This window comes from Loxodonta africana, chromosome 18, assembly GCF_030014295.1.
Source record: "Loxodonta africana isolate mLoxAfr1 chromosome 18, mLoxAfr1.hap2, whole genome shotgun sequence".
NCBI classification, from domain to species: domain Eukaryota; kingdom Metazoa; phylum Chordata; class Mammalia; order Proboscidea; family Elephantidae; genus Loxodonta; species Loxodonta africana.
In genome coordinates, this window is record NC_087359.1 from 61552500 (window position 1) to 61568939 (window position 16440).

The 16440-nt window shown below is 44.8% G+C and overlaps 1 protein-coding gene across 1 annotated transcript in view; it reads left to right on the top strand.

Moving 5' to 3' along the window:
* The first annotated feature begins 11788 nt into the window (after positions 1–11788).
* The window catches only part of CPD (carboxypeptidase D), a 66350-nt gene continuing 61698 nt past the window's right edge, over positions 11789–16440 (top strand). The window contains exon 1 of the mRNA XM_003416800.4: positions 11789–12534. Coding sequence (XP_003416848.1) covers positions 11804–12534 — 731 coding nt within the window. The 5' untranslated portion in view covers positions 11789–11803. The remainder of the gene's footprint in view (positions 12535–16440) is intronic.

Sequence of the window (16440 nt, forward strand, 5' to 3'; positions counted from 1 at the left end):
TGACTACGCGAAGGCATTCGACTATGTGGATCATGACAAATTATGCATAACATCGCGAAGAATAGGAATTCCAGAACACTTAATTGTGTTCATGCGGAACCTGTACAAAGACAAAGAGACAGTCGTTCAAACAGAACAAGGGGATACTACATGGTTTAAAGTCAGGAAAGGTATGTGTCAAGGTTGTATCCTTTCACAATGCTCATTCAATCTGTATCCTGAGCAAATAATCCGAGAACCTGGACTACATGAGGAATAACAGGGCATCAGGATTGAAGGAAGACTCATTAACAACCTGCAATGTGTGGATGACATAACCTTGCTTGCTGAAAGTGAAGAGGACTTGACGCACTTACTGATGAAGATCAAAGACTATAGCCTTCAGTATGGATTACACCTCAACATAAAGAAAACAAAAATCATCACAACTGGACCAATAAGCAACATCATGATAAAGGGAGTAAATATTGAAGTTGTAAGGATCTCATTTTACTTGAACCCACAATCAACAACCATGGAAGCAACAGTAAAGAAGTCAAACGATGTATTGCATTGGGCAAATCTGCTGCAAAAGACCTCTTTAAAGAGTTAAAAAGCAAAGACATTACTTCGAGGACTCATGTGCGCCTGACCCACACAGTGGTATTTTCAATCACCGTATATGAATGCAAGGAAACCCTGGTGGCATGGTGGTTAAGTGCTGTGGCTGCTAACCAAAAGGTCGGCAGTTTGAATCTACCAGGTGCTTCTTGGAAACTCTATGGGGCAGTTTTACTCTATCCTGTAGGGTCGCTATGAGTCGGAATCAACTGGACGGCAATGGTTTGGATTTGGGCTATAAGCATGCAAAAGCTGGACAATGAATAAGGAAGACCAAAGAAGAGTTGACACCTTTGAATTATGGTGTTGGTGAAGAATTTTGAATATGCTATGAATTTCTAGAAGAATGAACAAGTCTCTCCTGGAAGAAGTACAGACAGAATGCTCCTTAGAAGCAAGGATAGCGAGATTTCATCTCACATACTTTGGACATGTTATCAGGAGGGACCAGTCCCTGGAGAAGGATATCATTCTTGATAAAGTAGAGGGTCAGCAAGAAAGAGGAAGACTCATTGCCAATTCCAGTCTATTCAATCCGATTCCAACTCATAGCAACCTCATAGGGTTTCTGAGGCTGTAAATCTCTGTAAATCCGTACAGAAGCCAACTGCCACATCTTTCTCCTGAGGAGTTGCTGGTGTTTTCAAACCACTGACCTTTCGGTTAGCAGTCAGTCACTTTAACCACTGCACCACCAGGACTTTGATGAGTTTGTGTTTAATTTTTAGGAGGTCCTGCTCACCTGGTCTATCTTCTCCTGTTTGTGCATTTTTAGTTATGGTTGGTATACTATTTATGCCATGTGCTAAGACCCCTAAGGTTGTCCTTATTTTTTCTACCATGATCTTTATAGTTGTAGGTTTTATATTTAGGCCTTTGATCCATTTTGAGTTAGTCTTTGTGTATGGTGTAAGGTATGGGTCCTGTTTCATTTTTCTACAGATAGATGGCCAGTTTTGCCAGCACCATTTGTTGAAGAGACTGTCTCGTCCCCATTTAATATACTTTGGCCCTTTGTTGAAGATTAGCTGAATGGATTTACTTCTCAGTTCTCAATTCTGTTCCATTGATCTACGTGTCTGTCATTGTACCAGTACCAGACTGTTTTTACCACCATGGCTGTGTGTAGTAGATTTTTAGATCGGAAAGTGTGAGACCTTCTACTCCGTTCTTCTTCTTCAGTAATGCTTTACTTATCTGGGCCTCTTTCTTTTCCATATAAAGTTTGTGATTAGTTTTACTATCTTATTAAGGAACACTACTGTAATTTGGATCAGGATTGCATTATATCTGTAGATTGCTTTGTGTAGTATTGACATTTTCGCAGTGTTAATTCTTCATATCCTTGAGCATCGTATGTTTTTCCATTTATATAGGTCTCTTTTGGTTTCTTGTAGTAGTGTTTTGTAGTTTTCTTTGTATAAATCTTTTACATCCTTGGTTAGATTTATTCCTAAGTTATTTTATTTGGGGGCAGGGGAGGGCTGTTGTAAATGGTGGAGCCCTGGTGGCGAAGTGGTTAAGAGCTACCACTACTAACCAAAAGGTCAGCAGTTCAAATCCACCAGCCACTCCTTGAAAACCCTATGGGGCAGTTCTACTCTGTTCTATAGGGTCACTATGAGTCTGGATCCACTCGATGGCAACAGGTTTGAGTTTTTGTTTTTTGTAAATGGTATTGTTTTCCTGATTTTCTTTTTGAAGCTGTCTTTGTTCTTGTAGAGGAATCTGACTCATTTTTGTATGTTGACCTTGTATCCTGCTACTTTGTTGAATCCTTCTATTAGTTCCAGTAGCTTTCTTGTGCAGTCTATGGGATTTTCTATGCATAGGATTATATTTACCAGTAGGGATAGTTCTACTTCTTCCTTGCCAATTTCAAAGCCCTTTATTTCCCTTTCTTGCCTATTTGCTCTAGCTAGGTCTTCCAGTACAATGTTAAATAAAAAAATAAAAATTGTTGAATAGGAGTGGTGATAAATGGCATCCTTGTCTAATTTCCATTTTCAAAAATTTTGTGGGACTTTGTCGGTAAGTAGTCTGACTTCTTTTTCAGAAGATCAGTTCTTCCCCCTATCGCCACCCCATCATCCTTCTACTCATTAACAATGCTGATGGCAACCAGAAACTGGGAAAGAGAAGAGCACCTATGTAGCCAGAAAGCCAAAAGTTATCCTCCCATGAGCTTTTCAAAGGCAGGGACAGTGTCATTAGCTGGGTCACCCCATAAGGCACCAGCAAAGCAGGAACATTAGAATGAGAGTAAGAGAGAGAGAGAGGAAAACATTTATCTTTGACATAACCCGAATTTTGTAATCTCCAAATCTAGAAAAAAGCTATTTAAATTTTGCCATATATTCATGGTTTGTTATCATTTTGAAAATAAACTTTCATTTTGAATTTTCTTTTCCGAAGGGGACACCATAATCTCTTCAGTGCTTAGGGCCTCTGAGGCTCTTAATCTGGCCTTAATTGTATGTTTTCACTTTTATGCCCAGAGCCTTGTACTGGGCTTGGCATGGAGACTGTGATTGGTCAAGATCTGGTAGATAAACTAATAAATGGACAGAAGACCTTGCGGAGCAGAAGCAGCTACCAGAAAGTGGACAAAGATAAGGGTCAGGGGTAGGTGTTACAAAGCAGCATTAGGGGACCTGACTGGAACATCTGCTCTGGGGACCCTAGAGATTTGCTATATTTTCCACACATTGCACCTTAACTTTGGTTGCATCCATTTGCCCAGTTTCATCTGGCTTCATTGCCTGTTCTTTCCTTTCTTTGGGTGCTGAGAAAAGTGTTTTCTTTTCCTACTAAGCATATGAGTTAGTAATTGCTTCTTTATGAGGGTCCTTTTGTAAACCCACTTCCCTGTCCTGTGTCCCTGGCACTCGGGGTCTCCCAGGGAGCTTTGCCTCTTGAGTAGGCTTGCAGTATTTCTGTTGCTGCTTTCTCCAGTGCTATAATTCCCCTTGTACTATTTTTCACCCAGACCTATAACAGAGAGAGGGCTGCAGATTGTTCCCATAAATAGCATCAATCTCTTCACCTTCTGGAGCTTCAGCTTGCACTCTTGAGATGGAGGACTGCTGGCTAGGTGTGAATGTGCTTTGCTTGTGCCAGTTCTGTCTCGGCAAGTATTTTCATCAAAATTAAAGGCTGAAATTGCTGGCTGCCAAAGCATCCCTAGTGACTGAACATCTGTCTGGTTAGTGAGCTCAAGTTGTGTGTGTGTATGGGGGGAACTTTCTGCATGGGTGCACAGTCCCGATTTCTTGCTGTTTTATTGGAGGATGTCTTCTGATCTGGGCATACTTTCCTGCATCTGGGTAAAATAGCACTTGGTCCCCAGTTCGAATGTGTTGCTGGAATCTAGAGCCCGCTATAGGCAAACCTGTTAAATAGGTACAATGTATAACCCAAGTAAAACCAATCTATATCTAGCCTTGGCTCAATACAGTCACATCCAAAACAAAAACAAAAAAACAAACCCAAATCCAACTCCCTTGAAAAGTAAAGTACACCTTCGCTTGAGGGATCTAGAAGGAAGTTATTGGACTCATCACGGAACACAAGTCTCTCCCTAAGGTCTCATGCTTCTCAAGAGGTGCCTTCAATCTTCCTCTAAAACTCCTCCAAAAACATCTCCCCAGCTCCATGCATGCTCTTCTCTCTTCTTTATTACCATCTCCTCCCTCAAAGGATGCAGGACGCCAGTATTTTTTGAAAGCTTCCTAGATGATTCTAAAGGGCAATCAGGGCTGAGAACCACCAATACCCAGCAATCTAGTTCTCCCTGGGGCTTCCCCTATTGACATCTCCATCCTTTATCTTGGATAAAGGATAAAGATTTATCCAGCCAAACTAAAGGTTTTCCTTGGAAATGTGGGGGCAAGTTTTGGGGGTTTTTTTTGCCCTAGCTACATAGGTACCAGTGTCTTTGGCAACCCGATTTCTCCTCTTTTAATATTTCTTTGCCTCTCTTGTGCCCACGTCATCTGCATTCCATTATCACGGGCCCTTGCCTTTAAGCAGCCTGTTAAGTCCTCCCTAAGGTACCTTTCCCACCCATCCCAAGGTGTCAGCTGACAAGACCTCAAGATATTTGATACCTTTAATACTGCTTTCCTGGAGCTTTTGCCTTTTAATTGAGGGAAAAACCTTTAAGATTCAGAGTAATCCCTCTCTACCAGTGCATTTTAGGCACTAGACAGATGGTGGAAAGGGAGGAACTCTTTGGAGTATGAAGGAACGTTTCTCAGTCACTCCTTTATCTATGAATGTGTCATATAGTAAAAAAAAGTATGGGTTTGGAGTTTGAAGGTAGCGTGGCCCTAGGCACCAGTTACCTAAACTTTCAGAGCCTGTATTCTTACCTGTAAAATGAGGATGGTAATAGTGACCTCAAATGGGTTGTGTTCCCATAAACAACAGCTATAGATACTGATTCTGGTTTAAAAATGAATTAATTGAATGAATATGTTAAAAGGATGTTGGGTGGCTTAGGAAGGTTGCTTAGGAAGGTTGGAAACCCAGAGGTTACACACAGATAGGAACAATGCCCCCCAAAGCAAGTAGCAGAATTTAGGAAACTGCTGCTACCGTGGCCAAGTGCCAGCTGCTGCAGCTTGCCCTGCCAATACCACTGGTACTGGAAGCTGGATGTCCTGCTTGCTTGCTCGACCCAGGAAGCACATGGTGCTGCTCACCCCTCCTCACTACAGCCAGATAAAATTAGCCATGATCTTTGCTTCCTTGTGTCACTAGCTCCCAATTCAAAGTGTGTCACAGGCTTGTTTGTAGGGCCAAACCTAGGCTGTACGTCCATGTCCTGGCTGCAAGGGAGGCTGGGAAAGCAAGTACCTGGCATTTTCAGCCTGTTTAATGGCAGGAGGGCCCCGCCTTCTTCCAAGACTCCTAGATGGAAGGTTACCCAAACAAAAGGAAGGAGTTCAGGTGCTGGACAGCCAAAAATAAGAAATGGCAAGATTTGGTGAAATTAAGTATATGAAAGCATGTTGTAAACTCTAAAGCACCCTGCAGGTATGAGCTATTGGCACATGGTACTTACTGCTACTTATTTCACTACGTTGCAGCACCTGCTTTTCCTCCTCTCTCCTTTCCCCTTCCCTCCCCTTCTCCCTTCTCTTCCTATCTCATGCACTGTTATATTCCTCTCAGTCAGGGCAGGGTGCACAGCATGCACCTCGTGAATGTTTGTTGAGTGAATACAAATTTTTGCTGCTGTCACTTGTATGGTGAGGGAGGCTGGCATTTATTGGTTGATTCCTCAGCTTCCACTCCCCCCTTCCCCTTACCATAGGCCATGATTTCTATTTGGGAGTCCATGTAGTTCATGGGAGTCAGATTCCATCCCTGGCCTCAGCAATGGAGCTCAGGCTAAGCCAATCATCACCCTCCGTCTCCCCAGCCATAGTGATCAGTTCAGGGATAGGCATGTGATCTGAGATGATCCAATCAGAGTGAAACTCAGCAATTCTGCTAGAACAAGGGCATCACTGTTTTTCTGCTGAGTGTGAATAAGGAAGCATGTGGCTTTGGAAACTACTGTCAATTCTCTTGGACCACCAGGGAAGTCAGCCTTAGAATAAAGGCAATATTGTAGAAGACAGGGCCAAGAGGCAAAAACAAATCAAACAAAAAAACAGATACTTGGTGATCATTTAGCCATAGGATGAAACTATGTCTGAATCCAGACTTCTCCTTTGGCCTTCTCAGTTACATGAGCCGATAAACTTTATTTATTATTTAAGCTAGAATGATCAGGTTTTCTGATATGTACACCTCAAAGTATCTAATACCTACTTCCTTCCCTCCTTGCCACATGACCACTAGTGAATCTTTTTGGAAATACAGATCAAAATCACGGTCATGGCCTCCTGATTGGAGGCAGCATAATTATACTATAGAAACAGCCCTAACTAAAACATAAATAGAAGAGACCTACATAACCAAGGGCAAACTCAAAAGGAGATTAAAAAAAAAAAAAAAACCCTTCATTTCTCTTTGACTTGGAAAGATGAAGACTTTAAGGTAATAAGGGCAAACCCTGCTTTAAAAATAAAGAAGCAAAGAAGGCAAAATGAGTTCCATCTAACCCTCTATGAGGTAAGTACCATAGAGTTACATCCTACCTGGCTATCTTAAGTCAGGTTCCCTAGATGTACAGCCTGAGAAGAAGATAACTTGTGGAAGTGATTTATTGAGGGCAGGCCTCCACGAGAAACCAGGAAGGGATTAAGCGAAGCAGGATAGGGAAGAAGCTAAGCAAAAGTATAGTTTTAGGAGAAATCTTCCCTCCACCTGACTATATGGACAGCTCTGGAGCATGAATTGCCCTAGAGAGTTTGCCCTGCCCAGAGGCAAGGGGGCTAGGCTGTAATATCCTGCAGCTGTCAATCACTGGCTATAGGATGGGGTGTGTGTGTCTGCGTGCGTGTGTGCAGGTAGACTGTGTAACTTCCCAGGCATTTCTGAGCAAAACATATGTCAGCCAAGCATCATCTCCCAAAGAAAGGGGCAGGTATAAGCATCAACTAGAGGATAGTACATTGACCTGTAAAGAGGATTTGATCAGGGAACCAACAGCCTCCATAAGGACTGATGTGGTCAAAGTTTCCCTTGATAATTCCCACTTTGAGGCTTCATTCCATTAAAAAGAATCTTCAGGAATTACACCATTTTTGCTTTTTGCTGCTTGGAACACACCCGTAAATTTATGAAAATTCCAATTGGATGCTGCCAATTGTTTTCATCATCCTTGTTTTCTATGGACAAATCTTCTATATTCTATATCCTCTAATTTTTCTCTAAGTTAATGTGCCTCTGTGGCACTAACCACATCCTGGTCACCTGAATAATGCTAAACTGAAACGGAGGTTTTAACTCTGATCCAATCTCTCCTCTTCCCTTTCTATATTTATCTTCTCAGGGGCCTCCTATCCCCTCAGTCTGCTGCTGGATTTTCAGAACCCAATTATTTGGACTCTAACCACATTTTTCATTCTCTCAAACAGCCTCCTCATAAAAAACCCTCCTGTTCCATGTCCCATTAACTTTCAGGTCTAAATGACAGAAAACTGCTGGTCCCCATTAAAGTGTCAGTGGCTGAAAACTGTTATTACTCTCCATTCCTCTCTCCCATTCTTTGAGATGATTATTTCATATCTTTCTCTCTTACCTGGGTTTGAGTACTGGCTCTGTGACTTACCAGCCGTGAGACTTTGTGCCTCAGTCTCTTCATCTTTGAAATGGGAATAATAGTACCCGCCTCATAAGACAGCTGCCGGGAATAAATGAGTCAACTGCTATAAAGGGTTTAGCACAGTGTGTATTCCATAGCTCTGGCCCCAGTGATACATTCTGTCCTTTGCTGTGCCCATGTTCTGTCTCCCTCACTGGATTCTGGCCTCCTGGAGAGGAGAGGTCTCCTACATTCATCTTCCAACCCCCCTGCATCTAGCACAGAACATTTCGCTAGAGTGGGTGCTCCATAAACATTTGCTGAATTGAATTTGTAAATCTGTGGGTATGTGTACCTGACAATGAGATGTTTATAAGTTCATGATCTGTCAAAAACCAAATCAAATCCGTTGCTGTCTAGTCAACTCTGACTCATAGAGACCTGCCCCATAGGGTTTCCAAGGCTGTAATCTTTACGGTAGCAGATTGCCACATCTTTCCCCCACAGAGAGGCTGGTGGTTTCAAACCATGGATCTTTCAGTGAGCAACCGAGTGCTTAACCACTGCACCACCAGGGTTCCTTTGATGATCTATGCCGTGGTTCAGTTACCTATGTGTCTTTTAAAGAGAGAGATTCGTTGCTAAAGTCAGGGTGGCCATCCAACAGCTTCTGCCCTGCTTAAAAAATCCAGGTCACGGCTGATCTGCTTCTGTGAAGCAGGAAGTCTTTTTTTACCCTCAAGTCTTTCCCAAGTTTCCTTATTTCTGTGGTCAAGATTTTCCTTGGGGGGATGAAACCAACACCTCTCAGGAGGTTCAAGACTTCTCTGCACAGTTGGAGGTGTTTAGGACACAAAGGCAGCCCTCTGCTACCCATCCAGTGAGCAAGGACCAGAGTCAGGAGCTCTGGGCACAAAGTACCTGAAAGCACTGGCACAAAGTACCTGAAAGAGGCCTCAAACACACCAAGGAGGCCTGAAAATTCCTGGGAGGTCAATGGCTCAAACTACATCGCATTATTCTGCTGCCCTCTTGCTTGTTTATTTAGATTTCAAGCCTCACTAGCTGAAGCTGCAGGAGCGAGGGGGCAGGAGGGGTTTCAAAGGAGAGTGAAAATGATAGAAAAGGAAATCTTTGATTAGAGACTAACATGCCCCCAGGACTTCGTTGATTTGTATTATTATGAAAGTGCACGGTGTAATGATTAAGCACTCCTAGGTGGTGAGCAGCCTCTGCAGAGTTGGGGCTTTGTTTTTGATGCATGGCAACTGCTATGCATCATGTAGGCTAGATAGTATGGGGGATGGAGAAGAAGAAGCGATCACAGGACCACAATGATGGTTCTCGCTGCCCTGGCAGAGTACTAAACTCATCATCGACACCTAAACGTGTGCTTTCTCCTGTCACCGTCACCTTGGTGATGAGTGGCTACAAACTGAAAGGTTGGAGGTTCAAGTCCACCCAGAGGTGCCTTGGAAGAAAGGCCTGGTGATCTACTTCAAAAAAATCAGCCTTTGAAAATGCTGTCGAGTACAGTTCTACTCTGACGACGTGGTCTCCATGAGTCAGGATAGACTTGGTGGCAACTGGTTTTATACCTCAGGAATGCCTCCAAGTTGCTTTTTTAATGGGGTCAGCCTATAATCCTCTCTCTCTCTCTCTCTCTGTTACCAGATTCTGTCCAGTTTCCCTCCTAGAAGTCTTTTGAATTCATTTCCTTCACTCTATCTCCACTGGCAGAGCCCTGGTGGCACAGTTGGTAAGAGCTACGGAGAGCTACAGATGATAATCAAAAGGTTGGCAGTTCAAATCCACCAGGCACTCCCTGTTCTATGGGACTGTTCTACTCTGTCCTATAGAGTCACTATGAGTAGGAATTGACTCGACAGCAACGGGTTGGTTGGTTGGTGATAGGTCTCTCTGCCTGCCCCAAGTCTTAGATCTTCCATTCCATTCCCTCCTAGTTTAGAGGAATTTTTCTAAACGTGCTTAAAATTCACCAGTGGTTCTCCACGTCCTTCTGAATTAAGTATGCTCCTGGGAGCCTGGCTTGTGAGGCTCTTCAGGCCCTGGCCCTGTTCCTCTGGCTTCTGTCCAGTTATGTCTCCTCCACACCTGTGAGCCCTTTGACTCCGAGTAATCCTGGTCAACATGCAGTTCCCAGAACATGCAGTGTTTGCCCTCAAGCCTTGCAGCTTTCTGTGCTTCTCCCTCTTCTGCCCAGAGTCCCTCTCCTCCCCTACAGTCTCTCTCCTTCCCTTTCTTCCTCCTCAGGTTGAATAAGGTTTCCCTCACCTGTGCCCCATACTTCCACTGTAGCACTTGCCACAAACTGCATTGGCTCTGTGACTCATCAGAAAAATGATTTGCTTCCCTGAGACCGAAGAATTGACACCTTTGAATTGCAGTGTTAGCGAAGAATACTGAATATGCTACGGACTGCCAAAGAGAACAAACAAATTTGTCTTAGAAGAAGTAAGACTAGAATGCTCCTTAGAGGCAAGGGTGGCAAGACTAGGTCTCATATACTTTGGACATGTTATCAAGAGAGATCAGTCCCTGGAGAAGGACATCATTCTTGGTAAGGTGGAGGGTCAGAGAAAAAGAGGAAGACTCAATGAGATGGAATGACACACTGGCTGCAACAGTGGGCTCAAGCATAACAATGATTGTGAGGATGGCACAGGACTGGGCGGTGTTTCCTTCTATTGTACACAGGGTCACTATGAGTCAGAACTGACGGCACCTAACAACGACACTTACCTCTAGGTCCGGCATACAGCAGCTGCTGAACAAATATTTGATACGTGAATCAATTAACTCTGGTCATACTGGGGTTCAATCATAGTACAGGGAAGGGGCCTTGAAAAGCCTGGCTCCGAAAGAATACAACAGCTATCGTAATTCTGTTAGATGGGAAGAATTTCACACTCGATAAATGGATTGTGAGTTTTGTGTTTCTTCAAGGTAGGTAACTAAAGCCTACTTTAAAGACCAGTTTAAACGACCTCCTCTGTAGACTTGATAAAACACTGTATTTGCCAGCTTTGACAGAACATTGAGTTCAGGGATTACTCTCGTTTCCGGAAATGCCACGCCTGTTGCTTTAAAAAAATGTCATTCCAAGGCCACAGTTAAACATAAAACTCGTTCAGAAGAGTGTGAGAGAGGTGGGCAGGTGAACTCTGAAATGAAATCTGCTTGGGAACTAGTGGCAGTGAAAAAACTAAGAGTGACACCCAAGAATTATGTACCTTAACACAAACGGGGCCTACTACGTAGCAGATTTCCGCTAAACATAAAGAAGACGCCTTCTTTCAACAGAACAAATGAAAAATGGAATGGACTGCTTTGTGAAGTAGTGAGCCTTCCGCTGCTCCAAGTGTCCCATTTTCTTCGACGACATGCTGGGCGCTGGGCTCAAGCCGAGGCAGGCCGACTGCGGTGCAAAGGGTGGAAAGGAGATTGGGCTAAAACGTCCTTTGACTCTTCGAACTTTGAGTCTTCAGAACCTCTTGATTTTTTCGAGTTCTTTGATTCTTTCGAATCTTCTGATTCTTTCGGTTCTAAGCGTTAAAGCGCAGCAGGGAAAAGTTGCAACAAAAAAGGGAAGGGAGCTAGTTAAGAGTACGCAGAGGAAAAGGGGTGAGAATTTAGGAGCAGAAGCCACAAAAAAGAGATTGAGCGAGTTGAGCAGAAGCGGAGCAAACGCAGAAGATGAAACAGGGAGCGGGGGAAATTGGGCGAGCGTAACCTCAAGTAAGGAAGAGGGAGCAAACTCGTCCGGGACAGGAGGCAGGCAGGCAGGCCCGCCCAGAGGGAATCGGCTGCTTTAAGGGAGGCCCCGCCCCCTGGCGTGACGCCGCGGCAGGCCCTCCGGCGATTGGCTGCGGCCGGAGGGCGGGATGGGGTTGCTAGGCGCGGAGGGGATCCGGCTGGCCCCGGCCGCCTGTAGCGCGGGGCCGCGGGAGCCGAGCCGGGATTAGCCGCGCTGCTGAGAAGATGGCGAGCGGCCGGGACGCGCGGCCGCCTCGGCGGCCCGGGAGCCTCCCGCTGCTGCTGTGCCTGCTGCTGCTGAGGACCCCGGCCCAGGCGGCGCACATCAAGAAGGCCGAGGCGACGACGACGACGACGAGCGCGGGCGCCCAGGCGGCCGAGGGCCAGTTCGACCGCTACTACCACCAAGAGGAGCTGAGCTCGGTGCTGAGGGAGGTGGCGGCCGCGGCGTCCCCGGGCCTGGCTCGCCTCTTCAGCATCGGCCGCTCGGTGGAGGGCCGGCCTCTGTGGGTGCTGCGCCTCACGGCCGGCCTGGAGCCGCCGCCCCCTGACGGCGACGCGGGGCCCGACGCGGCGGGGCCGCTCCTGCCCGGCCGGCCGCAGGTGAAGCTGGTGGGCAACATGCACGGCGACGAGACCGTCTCGCGCCAGGTGCTGGTCTACCTGGCTCGCGAGCTGGTGGCCGGCTACCGCCGCGGAGACCCGCGCCTGGTCCGCCTGCTCAACACCACCGACGTCTATGTCATGCCCAGCCTCAACCCCGATGGCTTCGAGCGCGCCCGCGAGGGCGACTGCGGCCTCGGTGACGGCGAGCCGCCCGGGCCCACCGGCCGCGACAACAGCCGCGGCCGCGACCTCAACCGCAGCTTCCCGGACCAGTTCCGCACCGGCGAGCCCCCGGCCCTGGACGACGTCCCCGAGGTGCGCGCCCTCATCGACTGGATCCGCAGGAACAAGTGAGTGTGGCCCCACGCCCCATCCCATCCGCGTGAGCCCGCAGGCACTCAGTAGGCGCTCAAACAGTGCTTGCCGGGCCGAGGGGAAGGCGATAGGGTGGAGGAAGACACCCCGTAATAGAGGCAGGGCTCAGACCGTTTACCCTCCGGCTGGCGAATTGGCAGAGAAGCTCTACCTGGAGGCTGTCATTTGTTCAGGGGATGCAGAGAGAGCTCCCTGGCTGGAGTGGTGACAGCCCTTCCTGGCATTCTGGTCCCTGTTCTCACACCAGGACCATAGAATATGAGCGATGGAAGAAGCCTCCTTAAGGATAACCTAGGTCGCCTCACCCGTGCTGTAGATACGTGGTCAGGTCACTGCTCCTTATTGTCTTACTGCTGCAGGCGCTGTGCTAAACGCTCGCCCTGGACTGCATTGTCTCACTTTCTGCTGGCTACAACCTGATGAGATCGACACCGTTAGGGTTCCTGTTTTGCAGATGGGGAAATCGAGGATCAAATTGGTTACCTCACTTATATAATAAGCAGTGCAGCTGGGACTTGAACTCAGGCAGTCAGATTCCTAGTCAGTGCTCTTAACGGCCAGGCCAGAGACTGCGGTCTAGAAATGGTAATTGACAGCCCCAGGGTCTTCCTCTTGAATATTTGACAGAAACTGCTTCTACTCTCGTGTCTACTTCTGACTCAGCTAAGGAGCATGTGGCTATGGCTGGAGAACTTGCAGAGATCTGGAATTGTCATCTGTGAACAGCTTGATTTGAGACTCTGCGAAGGGTCTCTGATGCCATTTGTGTACCTTAATAGACGGCCAGGGCTGCATGGCTCATTGTCACACTTTATACACAACTTAAACGTTATCAAGCGCTTTCGTAGGGTTTAAAATACTAAAAAAGGAGAAGCACGAGGACCTCAAGAAATTGGTGTGTAACAAGAGAATATTATAAATACATATGAGGTGTGCTTATGTACCTAGTTATGCTTTCCAGGAGTTGTTCCACAACAACAAGGTCCATCTCTGTGGGAGAGGTAGAGCTTGAACTGAGTCTTGGAAGATGGGTAAGATTTTCAGCAGAAAGGAGGAGAGGAATAAAGGCAGCGGGGACTGACTCCTGATGGAATAGTGTCTGAGGTGAGCGTTCACCTCTTTGCTTTTTCAAGCATCAGCTTTAAGAACATATCCCCATTTATGTCTCTTTGTAAGACTTGTGAAAAAAAAAATTTTTTTTCTGTCCATCTGGATTTGAGAACTTCTTAGTGACAGTATAAGATAAAGGAAGTAATGAGCAAAGACATTTCTCTATGAGAATTGAAATCATTTCTTCTTTGAGATTTCGGTCCTCTATGGCAGATTTAGAATATTTGTGGGTATTATGTCAGTTTCTTTTCATCTTCCACCTTTCACATTACTCCCCCTTTAAGATTTCTTGTAGATACTTAATTTCACATATGCTTTTGGGAAGACTTTTTGTTTCAAAGATTACCATGCCATGACCTCTGAACATCTGCATAAGAAATATGACTTTGGTATAAAACCAAACCAAACCTGTTGCCATCGGGTCAGTTCCAACTCAGTGACTTTGGTATACACCTTATGAAGTCAGAAGCGCTGATGGCCAGGGCTTTTCTGAGATGATAGATGAACTGTTTGTATTGCTTAAATATGTTTAAAATGCTCTGTCATGACCCTTGCAGGGGTATAAATTCAATGACTAGATTTTTCTCTTCAGTGTTAGTTCTGCTATGAGCAAAAATAAAAATGAGCTTTCTCTTAGTGCAAGTCACCTTGAGGCTGTACTGAAAGCTTTAAACTCTAAGTCTAGAACCAGAAATTTGCTCTCCGGTTAATTTTTTCATATCACCAGTATTTAATGATTGCAGGTTATGGTCTGGGCTGCTTGCTTCAATGATAGGAGCTTCCGAGAATTTTAAAAGCTCATGTGTGTCAGTTGGTATCACACAGAGAGCAGTTTTGTTCTGTGCCTACGGACTACCCTAATTTTCCCCAGCCATTTTCAAACATGTAACTCTAGTCAAAAGGTAAAATAGGCGATTCTGTAGGGTGAAAAGTATGTCCATCCGTCATGAGTCTTAAAAAATTAACTCAAAATGCACACTCTTTAATGACAAAATATTCTTTAGTCACAAAGGACATTGATACATGAATAAAATTAAATAAAAATACAAACACATGCCCAATTTGAGTTTGATGCCTAAATGTGGAGTCAACTTTATGGATAGGGTATTAAAAAACTCAAAACATTAGTCTGTATGGGAAAATTCCCCCTTTTTCAATGTATTTTGTGAAGTAAATCATTTGGGTAATTCCTTGATATCCTATTCACCTAGCTGTATTAGAAATAGATTTGTTATTTTGAATACGTAAAATTTTAGTATTTATTTCCTCCTCTTCAGGAAAGTGAAATTTATTTTCTTTGTTTTCTTTTATACTTCATCCAGTGAAGATCTTTGTACTATTCATAATTTATTATTTATAGACTCTTGTTTATATTTATATTTAGAAGCTACTTTAAATCTTAGGCAATGAATGATATATGAAACTGAAGTTAAGTATGAGGAACCCTTGAGAGAATTGATTTCAATGGGAACCATAAAATACTTTGCAAATAACATTGGAGTTGATATGAAAAATTGGTTTGACAAAGGAATGATCTTACAGCCACTGTCACTTTCTCTTGAAACTCACATTTTTTTTATTGTGCTTTAAGTGAAAGTTTACAAATCAAGTCAGTTTCTCATACAAAACCTTATATACACCTTGCTATAAACTCCTAGTTGCTCTCCCCGTAATGAGACAGCACATTCCTGCTATCTACCCTATGTTTCTGTGTCCATTCAGCCAGCTTCTGTCCCCCTCAGCCTTCACCGCTCCCCTTCAAACAGGAGCTGCCCACAAAGTCTCATGTGTCTGCTTGATCCGAGAAGCCCACTCCCCACCAGTATCATTTTCTGTCTTATAGTCCAGTCCAATCCCTTTCTGAAGAGTTGGCTTCAGGAATGGTTCCTGTCCTGGGCTAACAGAGGGTCAGGGGACTGTGACCTCTGGGGTCCCCCTAGTTTCAGTCAGACCATTAAGTCTGGTCTTTTTATGAGAATTTGAGGTCTGCATCCCACTGCTGTCCTGCTCCTTCAGGGATTCTCTGTTGCGCTCCCTGTCATGGCAGTCATCAGTTGTAGCTGGGTACCATCTAGTTCTTCTGGTCTCAGGCTGACGGAGTCTTTGATTTGTGTGGCCCATTCTGACTCGGGCTCATACTTACCTTTTGTCTTTAAAGTTCTTCATTCTCGTTTGCTCCACGTGGGTTGGGACCAATTGTTGCATCTTAGATGACCACTTGCTGGTGTTTAAGACCCCAGATGCCACTCTCCAAAATGGGGTGTAGAATGTTTTCTTAATAGTTTTTATTATGCCAGTTGACCTAGATGTCCCCTGAAACCATGGTCCCCAAACCCCCGCCCCTGGCCTTTGAAGTGTTCGGTTTATTCAGGAAACGTCTTTGCTTTTGGTTTAGTCCAGTTGTGCTGACCTCTCCTGTATTGTGTGTTGTCCTTCCCTTAACCTAAATTAGTTCCTATCCACTATCTAATTAGTGAATCCCCCTCTCCCTCCCTCCCTCCTTCCCTCCCCCTCATAACCATCAAAGAATATTTTCTTTTCTGTTTAAACTATTTCTGGAGTTCTTATAATAGTGGTCTCATAACAATATTTGTCCTTTTGCAACTGACTAATTTCACTCAGCATAATGCCTTTCAGATTCCTCCATGTTATGAAATGTTTTACAGATTCATTGTTCTTTATCGATGCATAGTATTCCATTGTGTGAATATACCATAATTTATCCATTCATATGTTGATGAGCATCTTGGTTACTTCCATCTTTTTGCTAT